The sequence below is a fragment of the Solenopsis invicta genome, unplaced genomic scaffold (assembly GCF_016802725.1).
Source record: "Solenopsis invicta isolate M01_SB unplaced genomic scaffold, UNIL_Sinv_3.0 scaffold_12610, whole genome shotgun sequence".
NCBI lineage: Eukaryota > Metazoa > Arthropoda > Insecta > Hymenoptera > Formicidae > Solenopsis > Solenopsis invicta.
Window position 1 is genome coordinate 50,334 of NW_024105246.1, and position 22,556 is coordinate 72,889.

A 22,556-nucleotide genomic window follows, 5' to 3' on the forward strand; every position below is an offset into this window, starting at 1 on the left:
AAAAAAGAATCCATATTAATCGAAACAGATTTTAAAGACTAATAATGAAAATTTTACATAAATTATTATATACGGGAGACCGGGGCTATTCAATAGACAGGGCAATTCAAAAAATGGCAATATCTTTTTATGGGTTGTGACAAAGCTCTTACGCGCCCGACACAAGTTTTTGTCGCTCGTTCACGGCTTAGCTCTATTACGTGACGATTACTTCTTTCTCGCAATTATCTATGCAACAGAATTGGGCGCCAGGCACGAGAGAGCGTTACTCTTCTTTAACCGTTAATTCTTATAAGCGATTGTCGACAGTAATTATCGTGAACGTCGACGGCACCAAAAACTGGTAGTTCACCTGTTTAGTCGGTAGAGACGAGGGAGGTGATTCGGTGCGGGCAGGTGGAAAGTGAGAGAAATCACATAATAATTAAACGGGAATTAACAAGAAAATTGTAACAGCATATATTTCAACATTTCCGGGTTAGTGAGAGATACAAGATTTCGCACGCAGTTCATTTATTCAGAATTGTTGCGCATAAAGTATGGAAAATTGAAACCTTTCTGAAAACATTTTGCAACATTCAATGTTGTGTGAGAACAAAAGAAGATACCTACAATAATAATAAAGAACGTTGTCTAATTTCTACATTCAAAAATCTATAATTTTTAGGTCCTTTTCCTTGGCCGTTTATTGGAAATCAATATTATTTACGACGATTAGAGAAAAAATACGGTGGACCACATATGGCCTTTCTGCATCTCAGCAAAATGTATAATAGTAACGTCATAGCTTTACGATTGGGTGGCAAATATACAATTGCTGTTTCAAACAGCAAGCTCATACAACAAATCTGCGTTAACGAAAAATACGATGGACGTCCTTGGTATGAGTTTATGAAGCTACGAAATTTAGGAATGAAAAAGGGTAACAAATCCTCTATCAAAATTTGTTATACTAAAGTTTAGAATACTGTTGAAAACGGTTTTTATATTTCAATAATATATAATAAAAAATTATAATTTTTTTAAACAGATTGATATCAAAATTTACGTTGAAGAAAAGTAACAGAAGAATAAAATTTTTTTTATTTTATTTTTCAATGACTGAGCAAATTACTTAAGGGGGGAACTTGGTGTAATGCGTTAAAAATAAAGTGATATTTTGGAATTATTTTTAAATTATACGACTAATTTTTTTGAAATTTTCAGGATGTTTTATTCTAACATTAAATTACTAAAAAATATTTTTTGACAAAAAAATAATGTGTTTAATAAATAATAACAATATTAATGGGATGTGTCGGCGTTGAAATCACTAGTTTGATGTGCAATGTAGCATTGTTTGTATTCATTTCATAGGATCTATAGACCGAGCATTCGAGGAGTGGGGGTAAAGTTCTCGCGTGAAAAACTAGAAAGAGATAGCCTGCTTTGGACCACTATTCTGTCTTTGTCTAATGACGCGCGTGGGGGTACAGTAAAGGTAACAAAACTCTTGGTAAGGTTAGGGAAAGAGAAAAGGGAAATGTAAGTGAATGTGAAAAAAGAATAAAGGGGAATTGAAAAGCATTGAAAAAAGTGCCAAAATATAGAAATATATATAATATAAAATTGTGTATTAAAATTTAAACAATAAAGTATTGAATAAACATTTAAAGCACCTGGCATAACAGTAATAAAAAAATTAACTCTGCTGATCTTTATATATATATATATATATATATATATAATATATGTTATTGATTTTTAAATAAAATCAGTTTTGTGAATTTAGATCTTATTCGTCTAATTTTGTTATTCTTAGAAGCAGCATAATGATGTATTCGAAGAGTGAAAAACTTTTCTAAGAGAATACGAATCAATTGATTTCTATGATCCATCAATGGAGCTTGATTAAAAGCGTGTTCCTTTTCAGTAAATAAATCATTTATTCTTAGTTTTATTAATGTTAAATTTATCAGTTTCTTTATTACGTTTGTAGACATCAAAATATATAAAAAAAAAACAAGTAAAGATTTCCCACGCGCATCATTAGACAAAGACAGAATAGTGGTCCAAAGCTTGCTATCTCTTTTTAGTTTTTCACGCCCCCACTCCTCAAATGCTCGGTCTATAGATCCTATGTCTATGATTCATTTGAAACAAAAAAAAAAAAACAAATCGATTTTTCTTTGGTAAAGCTTATGTTATTAATTGAACCTAAAATTAAAGACAATATAAATGCAAAACTGTAAAATTCCCGACACATAAAAAAAATACTGGTTTTTACGAAAACTTTTGTATTAATTACGCAATAAAAATAATTTATTTAAACAATACAATTATAAATAAAAATTTAAGTTATGAAGAAAGTATTTTTCTAAATGTGTACCCAAAAAGAACATAGTCTGATAAATAGTTTTTGAGTTATGTTGCACATCAATTCAAAAAAAGTAGTTTTGAGATAAATGCGTTTAATGTTTAGGTATAGAAAACTGAAGAATTTTCAAGTACTTACAACTAATCTGCTATGCCAGGCCCATCCTTCTGTTTACTCATAAAATTCATATAAGGCCGCTTTCTCTTCTTGACGAGCTGATTGAGCCTTTTTTGTGCTGCGACAATCCTGCCTCTGTATTCTATGTGCGTCGTATTGATCAGCAAATATTTTACATTGCTGACTAATAACAATATCAAGGTTCATTATTTGTAAAATTGAATTAACTTTCATTGAAAATACCAACAGCTATAAAAACGGCAATTTCGATTGTTTTTAAGCCGCAATTAAGATGTTTAGGGGCCAAACGCCATACTGTTGAGTTAAACTTTTGCGTGTAAACATCTTTCTAAAAGATCTCTTCTGGAAACCTCTTTATATATTGGCAATAAATTTTTCTGCACATCCGGATGAAATGCAAGCGGGTGCTCAAAATTTTGTAAGTACCAGCGCCTCTGCGACACCCCACTTACACCAATTATCTATTCCTGATGAACAATTATTATGCAGCGGCTTTTGATTTGTTGAACTTAGATCATAAAAAGTCGTCTTTGTAGCTTTTTTTATTTGATTAAGGGACTCCATCAGAATTCCTTCTTATTGCCAATTCAAAATATTTTGTAAGCTTTTTTATTAGCTCGTCCGTCAATTTTCTTCTTTCTCCAAGTGTTGCAGTTTTATTTACATTTCGAACTCTACTACCTTTCTTTTTTCTACATAGCCAACGCATTCACTTTTTGTAACTTTGAAATCATCGTCATAAAGTTTTAAATCCAAAATTGCCTTGAATCACTGCACCGCTGTATTCGCTGACAGCCAGTAATGAAACCGACCGTAGCTAGGTCAAATCTTCAAATTTTGTTTTAAAACTCAAGGAACATACTTTTCATAGGTTAAAATATTAAATTATGCAAACAATCGATTTTTTTGAACCATTACACCGGGTTTCCCCCTTAAATAACCGTGCACACATATTATTATAAATCCTTTGCCTTCCTTGGATGTACATTATTTTTTCTTAAGAGGATGCTAAAGTAACAGAAGAACTTCCTCGACGTCGGTCCTACAGATCACTGTAGATTATTTTTCGAGCAAGACCAGGCTATTGCTCTTTGTCCATTGCATAGATCTGTCTTTGTTTTTTAATTATTTCGCCATCTGCGAAAAGTCCTATCAACTACTGTTGGGCTCCATATTGCTCTGTTTATGACAGTTCAGCTTCGCTGAGCGAAATATGCGCGTGGTAAAAGCACATTAGTGTATCTTTTTTGTTAGGCGTTCAATCGTAATTTTGCAAGGTCAGTGTTATTCGTGCATGTTTTCTGAAGGGTGCTCTACTATCATTTTGTACGCACGAGCTACACAACTTCTGTATTAAGGTAAAGTTAACCTCAGGTGACGGCTATACGAGTGAATTTTTAATGATTTATTAAATTTTTGTTCGATTTTCTTATAAAATTGACCTGAGCACCCTTTCTTTTTACGCGTATTTCAATTCTAAAAAAAGTTTCTGTGATTCTGTAAAGCCAATCCAAAGATATTTAATGCACTGTAAATGTCGGTAATTCGTGGTACTTTAGCATCCTCTTAAGGCTCCTGAGTACTCGCCGCGGCCATATTGAAGTCGTGACGTCAGAAGCGAGAAATTGCGTGAAATGACACGTAATTTTGTCCGACATGCCATTTGTAAATAAAGCCAATTTGGATAAAACAAACTAAGCAGATGACTTTAAAACACTTCTAAATATCGGTCACGACTATCCTTTTTCCGCCTAACAATCAGTAAATAGTTGTAAAAAGCATGTAAAGTGAAGCAATTGAAACAGGAAAACACATGGGCACATAATTTTGTCCGACGTGCCATTTCTAAATAATGCCAATTTGGATAAAACAGACTAATCAGATGGCTTTAAAACACTTCTAAATATCGGTCACGACTATCCTTTTTTCGCCTAGCAGTCAGTAAATAGTCGTAAAAAGCACGTAAAGTGACGTCTATTCAGACAGGAAAACACACGGATAGCTATTAAAAGGAGTGAAAAATGTACTTTTATGTATAAAATTCAAAGAAACTTTACTCGCGGTCCATTTTTACGAATTTGGTAAATACGAGACAAGTCATGTTTTTACAATGAAACACATAATAACAAAATGACATGCACGATAACATTTCATCGTCAATCTGTCACGTTTCACGTGTATTAGTTCTAATTTTGTCCGCGACGAAATGTCGCTACCGTCAACACGGAGTTCTCGGCTAAGGAGTCAGGAGCCTTAATATTTTTATTTTTCGCAAATATGAGAATATATTTTAAAAAACATAAGTAAATTTATTTCCTTTAAATTTTTCTTGAAAGATTTAAAAAAAATTGATTTGCAATATCAGTGTCTCAAAGAAAAAAATCTCAAATAATGACAATTAAAAAAATTTCTGTAAAAATCAAACAAATGTAATTTCTTTAAATCTAGGATATGTCACCAAACCATTTTCTAATAGTAACGTCCCATTATAAAAAATTTTGATTTGCCAAAATCCAACAGAAAATAAAAAATATAAATAGTAAATTTTTTACAAGAACCAAACAAATTTGGAAGTTTTTTGTTTTCCTTTAAATGAGACTTTATAAAATAAAAAATCTGAAATACTGTTCTTATACTTATTGTACGTACAGAGAAACATTAACTTTAGAAAAGAAGTAGAAAAGAAATGTGTCTGATAAGAGCAGTTTGTAAAATTTTAGCAAGATTACTGCTTTGTACTTTAAATAATATATCTATCTTCACTTTTGTTATTGTTAATGTTATAAAAAAAAGATAAATATAATTTATTATAAGATAAGTACCTAGATAGCACAGAGAATTCAAAAAGAATTAAAAATAATTCAGGTTTATGGTGAAGTCAACTCATCACAATGCTGAAGTCAAAAGAACAATTCTTTTTTTGGTTTAAAATGAATTCCAAATTGATAACATAAATCTGAATTCTTTTTTAATTCTGTGTGCTATTTGGGTAAATAATAAATCAAAATTCTCACAACAACCAAATAAGTCCAATAATTGTTAGACTGAACTTACCTGTGAAGTTCACTCTTAATTATGCCCGTTGTCTCGTCCGGATGGAAATTAATAACTATGTAGTCGTGCCCCTGAATGCGCCTGGACAACAGCGTTTAAAAATTATCTCCAAAACAAAATGAGTGGCACGCTTAGTGCGCCCTAAGCGCTGCGCGCGCCTCGCTATCTCATGAGTTCAAATAATCAGGTAAATCACTAGACCTAGGGAAGGGAGATCTAAGGGTGGGGAGTCCATCCGGACGAGACAACGGGCATAATTAGGATCGAGCTTCACAGGTAAGTTCGTTCAATCTAACAATTATGCTCTTATGTCTCGTTTAGATGGAAATTAATAACTATGTAGTTGTTTAAAGCGGCGATTTGCCTTAGAAAGAATTTGTCTCTGACCCTGAAATTAGACCTGGTAAAGGAACTTGAACTTATACGTAACATAAAAAGATATTAAAGGTTGGAATGTGAAATTGAATATCAAAAACAATAGTGATACATATAACGTAAGATAAGCAAAATAAAACATATATAAAGAAAATGCGATATATTCTAGATAAAAAAACTCACTCTATAGAGAAAGGACTGCGTTGCTAAACGCTTTGGAGTCTACTATGGGTCTCTTATAAAAGTTGGCAAATACTCGGGATTCTCCGGTCCAGCCTGCGGCACGCTTAATTAGATCTAATAATATTCCTTTTTTCGCTGCTCGGGAAGCATGTCTGGTGCTATGAGCTGAAAATATTGAGGTGTCAATATCACATTCTTCTATGCCTTGTTTAATCCAGCGTCCTTTTATTTGTGACGTAACTGCCTTGAAGGGTTTCGTTAAGATGATAAACAAAGAATCGCATGTAGATGGTCGTAATTCTTTTGTGGAATATTCATGCTCACTGAGTAGTCGCCTCCATTCTCTATGAGGGCCAAAAATTTTATTCTCTCCATTGCTGCTGAGATACCTGGCGCATCGGTTGGAGAGTCTTTTTCCCTGCGATGTGGATTTCGCTACTTCTTGACCTGTTTTCTTACAGATTTGTGCCGCCTTAAGTTTCCGCAAAGTTCTGGCTGAATAAGAATTTGTCGATTGGAGCGCGTCCGCCGCATTTTTTCTAACAATGTTTAAAGATGGCTTAATAAAAGCCCGTCTGGCTAAAGAGAGGCAATAATGGTGATCAAATAGCAGATGGACGTTTTTTGCAAAAAGCGTTAATGCTGATCTTGTCTCGCTGCTGAGGTTACGAGGTGTGTTCAAAAAATACCGGGAATTTTCGTTTTTTGAAAAAAATATTTATTTATTCGTCTACATTAATGTTGTCGCCTTCAAAATAGTCACCATTAGATATTATACACCTATGCCAGCGCTTCTTCCAATCCACGAAACACTTCTCAAACTCGATCTTTGGGATAGCCTTTAGCTCTTTCAGTGATGCGCTTTTAATGTCATCTATGCTTGTAAAACGACGCCCTTTAAGATTCTCTTTATTTTTGGAAATAGGAAAAAGTCACACGGAGCCATGTCTGGCGAATATGGAGGCTGGGGCATCATTACAGTATTGTTTTTGGCCAAAAATTCACGAACAAGCAATGAAGTGTGAGCAGGTGCATTATCGTGCAAAAGCCATGAATTGATTTTCCATTGATATGCCAATTGATATGCCAACATCATCAGCGACTTCTCTGATTGTGATTCGGCGATTGTTCATAACTATTTCTTTCACTTTTTCGACGTTTTCATCGGTTCTTGATGTGCTGGGACGTCCTTGGCGTTCGTCATCTTCAACGTCTTCACGGCCATCTTGGAAACGATTATACCACTCGTAAACTCTTGTTTTACTCATAGCAGACTCACCATAGGCCTTTGTTAACATTTCACACACACTTTGTTACACTTTATGTTATTTTTTACGCAAAATTTGATACAAATTCTTTGATCCATTTTTTTTCAGAAACGAAAATCGCCGAGCTCATAAAAACACGTGTAACTTTAGCGGCTGCCACAGACAAAGTAAACAATGAATACAGCTCAACATTTCAGCATACTTCAGGGGCATGTATACCAACATAAACAAAAAAAAAATTTGACTGTTGGACTCTCCAAACCCGCGAAATTTAAAAATTCCCGTTACTTTTTGAACACACCTCGTACATACGACCTCTGGCTTTAATAAAAGTGACATGCCAAAGCCGAAAGCATTAAGACAGGCATCCACCTGTGCTTGGAACAGCGCCTGGTACTTGTCACATTTAATGATCGAGGGAGTTAATGCCCCTGCCAGCTCCTTGTTGAGCTTAAGTGGGGCCAATGCTGCTAGATCGTTCTTTGCCTCAAACTTGGTTAGGAGGATTGTTTACTTTGTCTGTGGCAGCCGCTATTGCGTAAGTCCTTGCTTAAACCTTTCCGAACTTCTGTTTGAATTAAATTTAAAACAATTGGGTTTCAAAAAGGTGAGAAGTCGCAGAAGTCTGGGTCTTTCCAAATAACTTGTTGGCGAAAGAATGCGATTCAGAAGCTAAACTAACGTCTTGTGCTTCTGAGAAGCCGTTGAGAGGTGATTCTTCGAGTATGCCGTTAGTAGACGGAATTTCATCCTTCCGTATCTCTATGGGCACTGGTGAAGCAGAGAAAACAATAAAAGGTGGAAGAAACAATCGGTTATATCCTCTCTTTGTCAGAGATAATCTCAAAATCTGGGTCAACAAGAGGACACACCTGGTACAACTGGTCAACTTGCGACCAGTCGCCATTTGTCGTGCTCTGAAGCAAAAAGCGAAGCCATTGAGATCGCTGTCAAATCCTTAAAAGACTAAGAAGCTTCCACTGATGATCTAACCTTAAAAGGTCAATCGCACGAATGCGGGCTTAGTTCGCTCTTTTGGCGAGAAAAGAATTTGCGCACCTGTTCTAGCAGCTCTATCGCTTTCTCTGTAGAGCAAGATCTACGAGCAGGAGATTCCCTCGACGACTATTTATTCACCGACGATCCTGAAAACCGTGATCTTTTCTTCCGTCATTGGTCTCGCGAGCGCTATCTTTTGCGATTCCGCGAGCGATCCTGGGATCGTTCCAAACTCGGATAAAAGCCTCGAGACATGCTTTTATCCCTGTAAGGTTTTGAACTTTTTTTTTAAGGTTAGATATTGTCAAATCAAAGAAGAAACCACAAACTGTTGTCTTCGGCAAGCAAACAGAACACAATGGCCGGTATTCATAGTCGATTCTTATTTCGAGATCGTCTTAAGTAACGTACTTAAGATGCTAATACGACTCTCTGATTGGTTGATGGCATCTTAAGATGATACTTAAAATGATCTTAAATATAAGAATCGACTATGAATACCGGCCAATAAGATGGCGAGGCGTGCGCAGCGCCTAGGGCGCACTAGGCACGCCATCCATTTCGTTTTGAAGGTAATTTTTAAATGCTGTTGTCCAGGCACGTGCAGGGGAACGACTACATAGTTATTAATTTCCATCTGGACGAGACATAAAGGCATAACTTTATTTTCTTCTTTTAAATATATTCTTAAAATATTAATCGAACAGCTTTGTTTCTTATATTTATTGTCCACAGAAAATTGCCATATTTATAATAACCAACGAGTGCAAAAAAAGATGTTTTTTGTTTCCTGAAAACTCAATACTTAAGTATGTAAATACAGAAAATAAAGCGGCAAATACAAGTCGAGCGCGGTAAACGGTACAGAATAAGAGGCAATGTCTACCATTTACCGCGTTTGACTCGTATTCGCTGCTTTATTTTCTGTATTGATATTTTTACGAATCTTAACTTTTTTATTCCATATTTAAAGTTATTTGGATTTTATAAAAAACCCTTTAATTAAATTCGACTCTCGTAAAAGTCAGAAAGTAATTACAAACGCCATTAATTATTATCGATTAATACAAAATTATTGGTATTAGGGCTTACGACAAACGATGGCCCAGAGTGGAAAGAATTGCATAATTGGTCCGCACGCGCACTAAGACAGGTTGGTTTTGCTAAGCCAGCGATGGTCGACCTGCTCAATAACGAGATGACGCTCATCACGAAAGGACTAGGGAACGGTAGCGTACAACCTATACGGCCCGCGTTTGCGCCCGCCGTAATGAATGTTCTTTGGTTTTTGGTCACAGGATCGAATCCATCCGAGAATCCTGAGAGGTATGTAAAATTGTCAGAACAATTAAAAAAGAAAACGCCTTATTCTCAACAACGCTGTACTTCCGCGGATTTATTTCCGGAGAACTCGAGGAAAGAAATCCTTAATGATTTTGTTATTTCTCTGATTCTGCGATTGCTTGCAGGTTACAGAATTTTATAAATATGATGGATCATCGATCGCAACAGTTTGATATGACCGGCGGAATTCTGTCCGCTATACCTTGGTTACATTATATCGCACCGGAAATGTCAGGCTACAATACCATTGTCACGCTAAACAACAAACTGAAAACCTTTCTAATGGTACGTAATCTCGATGGTCTCAAACTCAAATTTTAGCTTTTCATTTGCTAATACTTATTGATGCGCCACGCATCATATTTTGTGTCTTTTGCAGGACACTATCAACGAGCATAAAAAACGATATAATAAGGGAAATGAGTCAGATTTTATCGATTTGTTTCTCCAGAAGATGTACGAAAGCGAGGGACAGGGAGAGAGAGCCCATGTGTTTGATGGTAAAAGTTGCTTTTTATTATCGAGCAAAGTCCAGAAAACGTCGCTGCAATTTTCTCGGCTACTCGCGTGGAAATTAACGCTTCGTTTCGCATGCTTAATAAATGCACATTAAGAAAAGTATTAATAAAAATGTATGTTAGAAAACAAATTAGCTCGCCTGTAGTACACACGAACGTATCTTTTTTGTTTTTGTTTTTTTTCAGATGCTAATCTGATTGTGACATTGATCGACATTTTCATCGCCGGCATTAGCACTACAACATTAGATATTCTCTTCATGCAAATAACAAATCATCTAGACGTACAACGCAAGTTGCATGAGGAGATCGACGCCGTGATCGAAAACAGGACTCCCAGTCTGGAGGACAGAAAAAAGTAATTTTATATCTTTAAGACGAGTATAATTTCTTTTTCTCATTATTATTTTTGAAAGAGAGAAGGGAACGAAATTGTTTTTTTTATGAACCCTTCTGTACAAAAAATTACTCAAACGTTCAATTTATGTTAAAATCCAAATTAATCACAGAATGCCTTACACGGAAGCTGTATTAAACGAAAGTCAACGTTTAACAAGTGTGATGGTTATATTCCCACCACATCGCGCTGTCGAAGATACAATCCTTAATGATTACAAAATAGCAAAGGATACTGTTGTTCTTTTAAATGTGCATTGCAACAACATGAATCCGGATGTATACCTTGATCCTAATTCATTTAGGCCGGAGAGATATATAAACAAGGATGGAATTTTTCAAACACAAGAAAATATTATACAATTCGGAAAAGGTCAGTAAATTATTATAAGGTTTATAAAAAACAAATTTTGTACAAAGTTTTCATGAAAGGAATAGCAGCTTTGGTAAACTCAAACATTGTGAAAGTTCTTTTGCGAAATAGAAATGATCGTTTCGTTTATGTACTTAATTTGAACTTGATTTAAGGCTCCTGACTCCTCAGCCGAGAACTCCGCATTGACGGTAGCGACATTCCGTCGCGGACAAAATTAGAACTAATACACGTAAAACGTAACAGATTGACGATGTTGTCGTGCATGTGATTTTGTTATTAGGTGTTTCATTGTGAAAATATGACTTGTCTCGTATTTATCAAATTCGTAAAAATGGATCGCGAGTAAAGTTTTTTTGAATTTTATACATAAAAGTACATTTTTCACTTCTTTCAATAGCTATCCGTGTGTTTTCTTGTCTGAATAGGCGTCACTTTACGTGCTTTTTACCACTATTTACTGACTGCTAGGCCAAACAAGGATAGTCGTGACCGATATTTAGAAGTATTTTAAAGCCATCTGATTAGTTTGTTTTATCCAAATTGGCTTTGTTTACAAATGGCATGTTTGACAAAATTATGTGACCATGTGTTTTTCTGTTTTAATAGCTTTACTTTACGTGCTTTTTTGACTATTTACTGACTGTTGGGCGGAAAAAGGATAGTTTTGACCGATATTTAGAAGTGTATTAAAACCATCTGCTTAGTCTGTTTTATCAAAATTGGTTTTATTTACAAAAGACATGTTTGACAAAATTACATGTTATTTCACGCAATTTCTTGCTTCTGACGTCACGACTTTAATATGGCCGCGGCGAGGGAGCCTTAAAGGAGGAAAATCACGTAATCAGCCGAAAAAAACTGATTTTCATAAATTTTTTTACGGCACAATACTTTTAATGAACTATCCATGACTTTTCTCACATATTTCTTATAATTCGTAAAAAAAAATTTTTAGATCTAATTATCAAATATGGCGGCGTAATGACGCTCGCTCTCCAAGTCTTGGTTTCGAGGGGGTCAAATGGCGTGCAATGTAGTAATTTTTTATCTTATCCTGAAATGAAAAATCAAACAAATGTGTTTTTTTAATAAAATTGCACACCGGAAATATCTAAATCTGATAGTAAAACGTACTAAAATAAAAATTCTACGTAGTTTTGAAAAAAAAAGTCAAATTTTTGCATAAAATTTTTATTTTTATCATATGAAAAAAATAGTTTGGATAGTTATTTTTGTAAGTTTTACAGGTACTTCCGGTGAAGAATTTAGTGAAAAATAAATATGCGCCGTCTCAGCCATATTAATCAAATATTTTTTAAGTTATATTGCATGTTGTTTCGATAGAAGTAGTTTCAAGAAAAACGCGTTTAAAGTTTAAACTGCGCGTGACTATCTATTGGACGCGTACGTATAAACTTGTCTGTAGAATTGTTAATATGTCGATCTTCAATATGAGGACTTGAAGTTTGAATTCATGAAATGTTTTAGCTTATATGCAATAAAAAAATTCGATTTTTACATGACCTTCCGTCTTTAAGGGTTTGTTTATAATAGCCGTCACCATAAGAAATTCTCCAATCATAGCCGATTATTCTTCTGCAAACCAACTATGATTAGGCAATTTCTGACAGTTAGGACTTATAAACTTATAAACTTTAAGCCTGGTTTATACAGTCCGTAACCGTAAGAAATTAATCAATCGTAGACCCATTATTCTTCTATAATTCGATTATAATTGGCTAATTTTTTATAGTTATGGCCTTTATAAACGAGACTTTATTCTCGTATCGCATCGTGACGCATATATGTACAGTCGTGAGCTAAAAGGTTGCAACACATTTTCTTCGATGTCATCAATCGGCGAACGTAATTGGTTGGATCCACAGGTAAGAACCAATTACATTCGCCGTTCAATAAGCAAGTCTACATTCCAAAAACCATCGAAAAAAATGTGTTGCAACCTTTTAGCTCACGACTGTACACTCACCGATTCTGTCCCTCAAAAAATTTTCCAAACTAAAAAGTCACTATCTTTCTACACCCAAGTAATTGAAATCTGTCCCTGAAGAAATTTTCCAAACTGAGAAGTCACCACTTTCTACAACCTATGTGAACCTGGCACCCGACTTTAAGAAAAAAATTTTTTTAAATATACATTTAATTAAGCTTGAATTGTACCCGTTTGTACCACTTTTCTTTTTGTTTGTATTTCAAGGGGTTGAAAAATAAAAGAAGTTCAAAAAATGTTAGCACCCCACATTATATTTGAAATCCGGAAGCAGGTGCTGTTTCGAAATTGTTTGTATCCGATTGTACCACCGTGCGTTTCGTTTGTATCCCTAAGGGGGTGATTGTACCGCAATTTCAAAATAAGGGTAAGAGCAAACTTCGCCATTTTTCAATATATTCGAAATCCGCAAGCAGGTGCTGTTTCGGAATTGTTTGTACCCGATTGTACCACCGAGCGTTTTGTTTGTACCCCTAAGAAGATAATTGTACTGCAATTTTAAAATAGAGGTTAGAGCAAACTTCGTCATTTTTTAAAATATTTGAAATCCCCAAGCGGGTGCTGTTTCGAAATTGTTTATACCTGATTGTACCACCACTTGTTTCGTTTGTACTTTCAAAGGATTGATTGTACCAAAGTTTAAAGAAATATTTCATTATGTTGATGGTACTGATATTACTGATATTATGATGGTACTGATATTTAATGTGTTATTATACAGGGTGAGTCAGAAAGACCACTTGTCCTTTCTCAGGCATATTCGTAATCGAATTCTGAGACGATTTTTCCTTTGGCAAAAATTTATCTGGAGCTTAGTTTTTGAATTATAGAAAGAAATAGTTAGCGTGTGACGGGTCGGATACAAGAGGTAGGCAGGGGCGGCGCAACTCAGCGTTCCGCGCGGCGCGGCGGCGCCCCTGCCTAGCTCTTGTATCCGACCCGTCACACGCTATTTTTCTTTACAACTCAAAAACTAAACTCCAGATAAATTTTTGCCAAAGGAAAAATCGTTTCCGTGAGGCTTGCCATTGCACTTAGATAACACAATAGTACACGGACAACACATTCACATTAAAATTTTCTCTCTCTCTCTCTCTCTCGCTTTAATTATGCTATCTTTAACTTGAAAATAATCTTCTAATAATTCTAATAAAAGAAATGACAGAACTTTTTATAGAAATAAAGAACAGAGTAATTACATGAAGCCTACAAGAATATTTGCACGTAGGATTTTAAAAAACAATCAAAATACTTTTTTTTATAAGAAACGCGACTGTACTCGACATTTAGATAATTAAGAACACATGAAGTAAAACAAAGTTAATCACGATTTAAGAGTACAAATTACTATTGCGTTGTAGAGCTACAATTTCAATCTCTAGCTTCTTGAGAGAAAAACGGATAAATAATTTTAAGTTGTATCTATCATTATTCAAAACAGGAGTGTATTATAATAAATGTATGCTCGCGAATATAAAATTTAATACAAATGGAATTACTTAAATATTATTTTCCAATTAAAAATAGCATATTTAAAATGCATGAGAAGAGAAGGAAGGAGAGGGGGAGAGAGAGAGAGAGAGAGAGAGAGAGAGAGAGCGGGGGGCGCGTTCGAACAAGTTTAAGCATGTTTACTCACGAATCCATCCTGTACGGCGATCAGCTTATTGTTTCCACGATGCGACAGTTCCACTTGAAACGAAATTTGTCCTTGAAGAGAAATTTATCTCTCAGAGTTATTTCACATTTTATCACTTTTACTCTATTTGCTCACTTGATCGATTAACGACGAACAACGAACAACGAACCGATCGATCGATTTTATTTATCACTACGAATCACTACGAATTAACCGCTACTAATCATTCGACGCGTTAAAACACGTTACTCGAAGAAACACGTGTTTACGTTACGAGCACACAACACGTGTTTACTCGACGATAGCAAGCAGTCGACTGGATGTTATGATGCGGTAACAGTGGTGCCATAAGTAAAAACGCGGCAAAATTAAAATATTGAATATTACTATACGACTTACATTTTATAAATAATAAAAAATAAAAAATAAAATATTTAGAAAAAATTGATTTTGATAAAATCAATTCTTAAATATTTTGAATAAATAATAATTATCTTGATAAAGTCATTAATCATACAATTTTCAATAAATAATAATAAACATGCATTTGCAATATTTTTCTAATAAAAAAACTTAAAATTATTTATCCGTTTTTCTCTCAAGAAGCTAGAGATTGAAATTGTAGCTCTACAACGCAATAGTAATTTGTACTCTTAAATCGTGATTAACTTTGTTTTACTTCATGTGTTCTTAATTATCTAAATGTCGAGTACAGTCGCGTTTCTTATAAAAAAAAGTATTTTGATTGTTTTTTAAAATCCTACATGCAAATATTCTTGTAGGCTTCATGTAATTACTCTGTTCTTTATTTCTATAAAAAGTTCTGTCATTTCTTTTATTAGAATTATTAGAAGATTATTTTCAAGTTAAAGATAGCATAATTAAAGCGAGAGAAAGAGAGAGAGAGAAAATTTTAATGTGAATGTGTTGTCCGTGTACTATTGTGTTATCTAAGTGCAATGGCAAGCCTCACGGAAACGATTTTTCCTTCGGCAAAAATTTATCTGGAGTTTAGTTTTTGAGTTGTAAAGAAAAATAGCGTGTGACGGGTCGGATACAAGAGCTAGGCAGGGGCGCCGCCGCGCCGCGCGGAACGCTGAGTTGCGCCGCCCCTGCCTACCTCTTGTATCCGACCCGTCACACGATAACTATTTCTTTCTATAATTCAAAAACTAAGTTCCAAATAAATTTTTGCCAAAGGAAAAATCGTCTCAAAATTCGATTACGAATATGCCTGAGAAAGGACAAGTGGTCTTTCTGACTCACCCTGTATATGAAAAAGTTGCATTGAGTTTTGTAGTTCGTGCATATTATCATATTTATTTTTTATTGTATTATTTTTGTTATTTTTTAAATTTCTTTTAAATTTCTGTTTTTATTTATGTTTTTTTATTATAAATTTTTCTTATATTTTTGTGTAAATTAAAAGTAGTATTTTAATTATTTGTTCTTATCCCTATTTTGAAATTGCGATACAATCACCACCTTAGGAGTACAAACAAAACGCGCCGTGGTACAATTGGGTACAAACAATATCAAAACAGCACCTGCTTGCCGATTTTGAATATCTTGAAAAATAGCGAAGTTTGTTCTTACCCCTATTTTGAAATTGCGGTACAATCACCCCCTTAGGGGTACAAACAAAACACGCGGTGGTACAATCGGGTACAAACGATTTTAAAACAGTACCCGCTTGCGGATTTCGAATATTTTGAAAAATGGCAAAGTTTGCTCTTACCTCTATTTTGAAATTGCGGTACAATCACCCCCTTAGGGGTACAAACAAAACGCGCGGTGGTACAATCGCGTACAAACGATTCTGAAACAGCCTCTGCTTGCGGATTTTAAATATCATAATGTGGGGTGCTAACATTTTTTGAATCCTCTATATTTTTCAACCCTTTGAGGTACAAACAAAAAAAGAGTGATACAAACGGGTTCAATCCAAACTTAATTAAATGCATATTTAAAAAAATTTTTTTCCCAAAGTCGGGTCCCAGGTTCACATAGGTCTTTCCACATACTTGCAGTATATGATTGATGTAACGACTAGAACTTATTGGTCGTTATGTTATTCATAAACGGTAAGTATGTAGAAAGATGGTGACTTTGCAGTTTGGAAAATTTTTCCAAAGACAGAATTATATTCCTTGGAAGTACACCCATAGAATTTGATTCTGTCCATGGGGAAATTTTCTAAATTGAGGAATCATCACTTTTTATATACTCGCAGTTTATGATTAATGTAACAACTAAATTTTATTGGTCGCTACGTTAATCATAAACTGTAAGTATGTAGAAAGATAGCGACTTCTTAGTTTAAAAAATTTCTCCATGGACAGAATCAAATTCCGTGGGTATACATGCTTACAGTTTATAATCAATGTAACGACCTATAAGTTCTAGTCCAGGCATGGCCCACAAACTATAGTTTGAGCTCCTCCGCTTTCCCTTCCACTCGCGCGAGTCGCGTGTACAGTCATGTTCATTATAGTTGCGACACTTTTTCTTCGATGGTTTTTGGAATATAGCCTTGCTCATCGAGCGGCGAACGTAATTGGTTGGATCCACAAGTACCCACGCAACACAAGGACGTCCTTTGGACGTCCAATGGACGTCGCGATCGGACATGTCTTGACGTCCAGATGACATACTAATTGTGTCTTGTAGACGTCTAGGAAACGTCCTTCGGACGTACAATGTACCGCCTTCTGACGTCAAATGGACGTCATTAGGACGTCTCAGCAAGACATAAAAAGGACTTTTATGGACGTCGTTTGGACATTATTTTATATTGCGCGATTAGGACTTTATTTAGTAAAAGATGATATTTACTAGTAAAAGTAGTATTAACCCTGCCGAAAATGTGCGATTAAAACCGATAAAAAAAAAAGTAATACAAATCGATCGAGATTTCTGCACCGAAAATATGGTGTTAAGACAGATTGAAAATATTATAAAATCGGAACCCAGATAGATTTATTAAAACAGAATACATTAATATAAAACGTTATAAATGTTTAATTTACAAAAAAATATTTCTTGTATCCTTTTCGTTAAAAAGGACTAAAAAAAGATTAAATTTGAATTAAATATTTAATTTTTGTACAAGATTAAATAACAATACAAATTGTTATTTACATGTAAAAATTATAAAAATTTATGTGGAACAGCGTTCTACACACACGTCACATTTGAAAAGACTGAGAGCGAGTATTCGTCTCGAGGTTACAACAAACAGCTCCTAAAAATTCTTACTGAAGTTATGAGCTGGGGAGTCGGCCGCGGTGGCGCCTAGATATAACGCCCGTGGCCGCATTCGACTCACGAGAAAATCTCTCGCGGCGTGGCCGCCTAGCGGTGGTCCCAGCACTCACTTGTTAAATTCATTTCATCCGAAATTACAGGATTTCATAAATTATAATTAAATCGAATTTTAATATATACATGTATTTGATTCACAGAATCATGTAAACAGATATGATTCTGTAAATCAAATATATATACCTTGCTGCTAGATGTATAATTACTTTCTTTATATTTTAAGTTTACGTTCCAAAACGTTTTTTCCAAGAAAAATTTTACTTGATATAATATACGTTATTATTTATTTATATTTTGAGTAGGACTTTCCTCACAAATAAAATAGCCATTAAATAGCATATTAAATTAATCGTTATAGTATTATACATATGTATTAAATATTACATAATTTAAATATTATATATAATGAAATATTAAATATTAACGAATAATATATTTTATTAAAAAGCTATATACTGTATATTAAAGCTTCTCATATTAAATTTGTAGTTTATGTTTATATATGGTTAAATATATCTTTTGTTAAATATTTTTTAACATGAAAAATTATCTTTATAATTTTATAATTTATAAAATTCTTGTGTTATAATAATAATGATAATGATGATAATAATAAAAATACTTAACTTCGTTGACATATATGTATATAGTGGACCTTTTCGGAACGTACCACCAATATCTGCTAGACATTTAAAGGACGTCCTTAGAACATCTTCAAAATGTCTTATTTAATATAAAGAACAACGCAATTTTCGAATGCATATTTATTATGTATGTATACATAATATGTTAAATATTACGAATCATCCCAAATATGTCCTGCGGATGTCCTACAAACGTACAATACTGCAGCTATGATAAACCAGGATGTCCTTCGGACGTCTTTGGAACGTCCTATGGACGTACGAGATACTAGGACATTACAAGGACTTTTGTGGACATGTATCGGACGTCCGGGGACGTCCGTGTGTTGTGTGGGTAAGAACCAATCATGTTCTTAGCTCTTGTTATAGTTGCGTGTTCAGCATCTAAGAAAAAGTGTCGCAACTATAATAAACACGACTGTACATACTGTAGTATAGTAGGGAGCGGCCGTATAGAGGGGATATATGGATCGAGGGGCCAGAAAGGAAAGACGGGAAGAAGCAGCCGTGCGAAGAGGAAGTATATTCTTCTTGCCTGCTCTATAGACGCCCACGGGGCCATACCTGTTCTAGTCGTTACATTAATCATGAGCTGTAAATATGTAGAAAGATTGTGACTTCTTAGTTTAAAAAATTTTCCAAGAGACGGAATCAATTACCGTGGGTACAACATTCGTGTGATAATACGCTATTATTAGGTGCGCAACTAAGTTCTCGCTGTTTTTTTTTATGAAAATGCAACTTTATTGTGAAAAAATGGTTACAAATGAATCATTCAAAGTATTGCTCATTGCTAGCTACAACTTTTGCCCATCTTTCTGGCAGAGCTCGAATACCGTTACGATAAAAGTGTTCGTCTTTTGAGGCTATCCACGAATCAAGCCATTTTTTGATGTCTTTATATAAGCGGAACTGCTGATTAGCCAGGGTAGCGATCATGTAACTTTTTCCCTAAGGCGGAAAGGTGAAAAGTGAAATCTTTCGCCATTGAAATTAAGGGCAAAATTTTTCATTTTTCATCTTTCCTAGAGAAAAAGTTACATGATCGCTACCCGGACCATGTGCCATCGAATGGAACAAGTAATAATCGGACGACGCAATATCTGGGAAATATGGCGAGTGGGGTAGGACTTTCCATTGAACGTTTCCACGTTCCAATGTTTTAATGGGTTTGGCAACATGAGGCCAAGCGTTGTCGTGTAGTAGAATCACTTTGTCGTGTCTCTGTTCGTATTGTGGCCATTTTTTCGCGCAGTGCTTGGCTCAGTCGCATCAATTAAAATCAATACCGTTCCTCAGTGATGGTTTCGTTCGGTTTCAACAACTTATAATAAATAACACTAAATACATAGCATAACCTTTGCAGCGTGGATATTCGGCCGAGCCGACGACGTAGAAGCATGACCGGGCAGTCCCCATGACTTTCTTTTCTTTGGGTTACTGTAATAAATCCATTTTTCATCACCCGTCACGATGCAATAAAGAAAATCCTTTCTTTTTTGCCGCTAGAGCAGTTATTCACAGGTAAAAAAACGACACTCAACGTCCCTTGGCTTTAAATCATAAGGAACCCAAGTTCCTTGCTTTTGAATCATTCCCAACGCATGCAATCGTTTGGAAATGGCTTGGCGGCTAATTTCTAATGCTGAAGCAGGCTGTTCTTAAATTTGGCACGGATCCTCATCGAGCAATGCCTCCAATTCAGCGTTTTTGAATGTTTTTGGCCTTCCTTTACACGGACGGTCGTCAACATCAAAATCACTGTCTTTGAAGCAACGGAACCAATCACGGCACGTCGTTTCACTTAGAGCAACATTTCCGTAAACTTTGCGAGCTCTCGATGCGTTTTAGCCGCCGTTTTCTTCAAATAAAATAGAAAATCAACACTTCTCGCAAATGACGATTATTTGCGGGACCAAATCAGACATTTTCACATAATCAAAAGTATATGATGTCAAAACAAAATCACTAACGTGTCAACGCGGTTTGTTTACCATATGTCTAAGCTTGGTTTATGACGTTTTGGATTTGTCTAAATCGACCAGCACTTACTGCTGGAGCCGACTATTGACAAATAGCGGGAACTTAGTTGCGCACCTAATAGAAACAATGAGAAAAGTAGAGTTACTGCATCAGGTAATGAATAAATGTCAAAATGTACTCTTTAAAAAGTTTTAAAATATTTAAGGCTCCTGAGTACTCGCCGCGGCCATATTAAAGTCGTGACGTCAGAAGCGAGAAATTGCGTGAAATGACACGTAATTTTGTCCGATGTGCTATTTCTAAATAATGCCAATTTGGATAATCTAATTTTGTCCGCGACGGAATGTCGCTACCGTCCTCAGCGGAGTTCTCGGCTGAGGAATCAGGAGCCTTAACAGCAAAAATGCTTTATAACAATTGTCAGTTATTGTGTAGATGCATTCATATACTTTAGATCATTGTACATTAGTCATACGGCAACGTTGAAAACGTCAATCAACGTTTAGTTAGCTTAACGTGTATTGGATTACAATGTTTGCGATTCTGCGATGCAACTAATGAAAAACGACCTTTGCTACTATATTATATACCGGCAGGTTACTAAACAAACAAAAATGAATTGAAGTAGATAGAAATGAATTCATTCTTACATTTCCGAATTCACGTTTCACATATTCAGAATCCATTTAAATCTAGAAATAATATAAATTCAACATGATGAATAGCTCATTTTGTATTTCAATTTATTTTTGAATCCAATAATAATATAGGTAATGCAGATGTGAATTCATTCAAAATAATGAATAGCTTATTTCGTATTTCAATCTATTTGAATTTATATGAATCCAAAAATATTCGAAAACTCATTTCTTAGCCATTTTTATCGATCTAGAATAGAGCAGAAGTTTATGAGAAAATTGGTACTTCTTTAGTTTTAACGTGCATAGATCTAGCATATAATTTCGGTCAAATTGAAAACTCTTAAACCGATTTCTTTGATCTATATTTCACGGCTTAAAGAAAAAAATATATATATATGTTTTTAGGGAAAAGAAGATGTCTCGGAGAAGTTCTGGCAAAATCGGCTATATTCCTACTGTTTGTTGGGGTGATGCAGAAATATCGTTTACTTCCGGTGCCAAGTAAAGGGTCCGTTGAAGCAAAATTCACCATCGGATTATTGAGGGAATTGATGCCTTATGAAATATTAATCGTTCCCAGATAAAAAATGTGTTGTACGATATTCACATATTGTTAGATGAATAAGTTTCTTGTTTAGGAAACATATTTCGAATTAATTTTATCAGATCGACAAGTGTTAATTTCTAAGTTTGACTATAATTCTATTTAATAATGCTTTGTTATACTTTCTGCTTAAGATATGTGTAAGGGAGACCGGGGCTCTTTGTTAGACTTTTGCGTCTTCTAAGTTCTATATTCATTAAAAAAAGAGAGAGAGAGAGAGAGAAAGAAATAAAAACATGGGACGGTTTGAAAAGTTGAACCTTCCCCTTCACAATGTCGGTATAGATAGAACATGAAAGTGTACGTGCTTTGAAATACATATAAAAATGTTAATCAATGCCAAGAATTACGAATAACCCCAAGCCCGGGATAATTCGTAACTAGTCCAGGACTATTCCAAAATTTGTATTTTAAATTGAAAGACTGTAAAAAAACTGTTGATAAGACTTTCTTTTATTTAAAAAAGGATATAGGTATAAAAAAACAAATGCAAACATACATGTTTGCATGTCTTTTTATGCCATCGGTGTGACAGATTTTACTAACCTCACAAGTGTCAATCTTTATCGCTTAAATTTCGAAGAAATGCTGACTATTAGAAATTACTTCGACTGTCGCAAAACACATTTTTCACTACTACGACTTCAATATGACGCCGTTGCCAACAAAACTTTATTAACAACATTATTACATTAGGACGTGTTAC

The 22,556-nt window shown here is 34.8% G+C and overlaps 1 protein-coding gene across 1 annotated transcript in view; it reads left to right on the top strand.

Moving 5' to 3' along the window:
- LOC105203155 (probable cytochrome P450 305a1) overlaps positions 1 to 22,059 on the top strand; it is a 34,648-nt gene extending 12,589 nt beyond the window's left edge. The window contains exons 3-9 of the mRNA XM_039459261.1: positions 668 to 922; positions 9,459 to 9,699; positions 9,843 to 10,002; positions 10,097 to 10,217; positions 10,422 to 10,593; positions 10,745 to 11,004; positions 21,652 to 22,059. Of these exons, the coding sequence (XP_039315195.1) occupies positions 668 to 922; positions 9,459 to 9,699; positions 9,843 to 10,002; positions 10,097 to 10,217; positions 10,422 to 10,593; positions 10,745 to 11,004; positions 21,652 to 21,830 (1,388 nt within the window). The 3' untranslated portion in view covers positions 21,831 to 22,059. The remainder of the gene's footprint in view (positions 1 to 667; positions 923 to 9,458; positions 9,700 to 9,842; positions 10,003 to 10,096; positions 10,218 to 10,421; positions 10,594 to 10,744; positions 11,005 to 21,651) is intronic.
- The last annotated feature ends 497 nt before the right edge of the window (positions 22,060 to 22,556 follow it).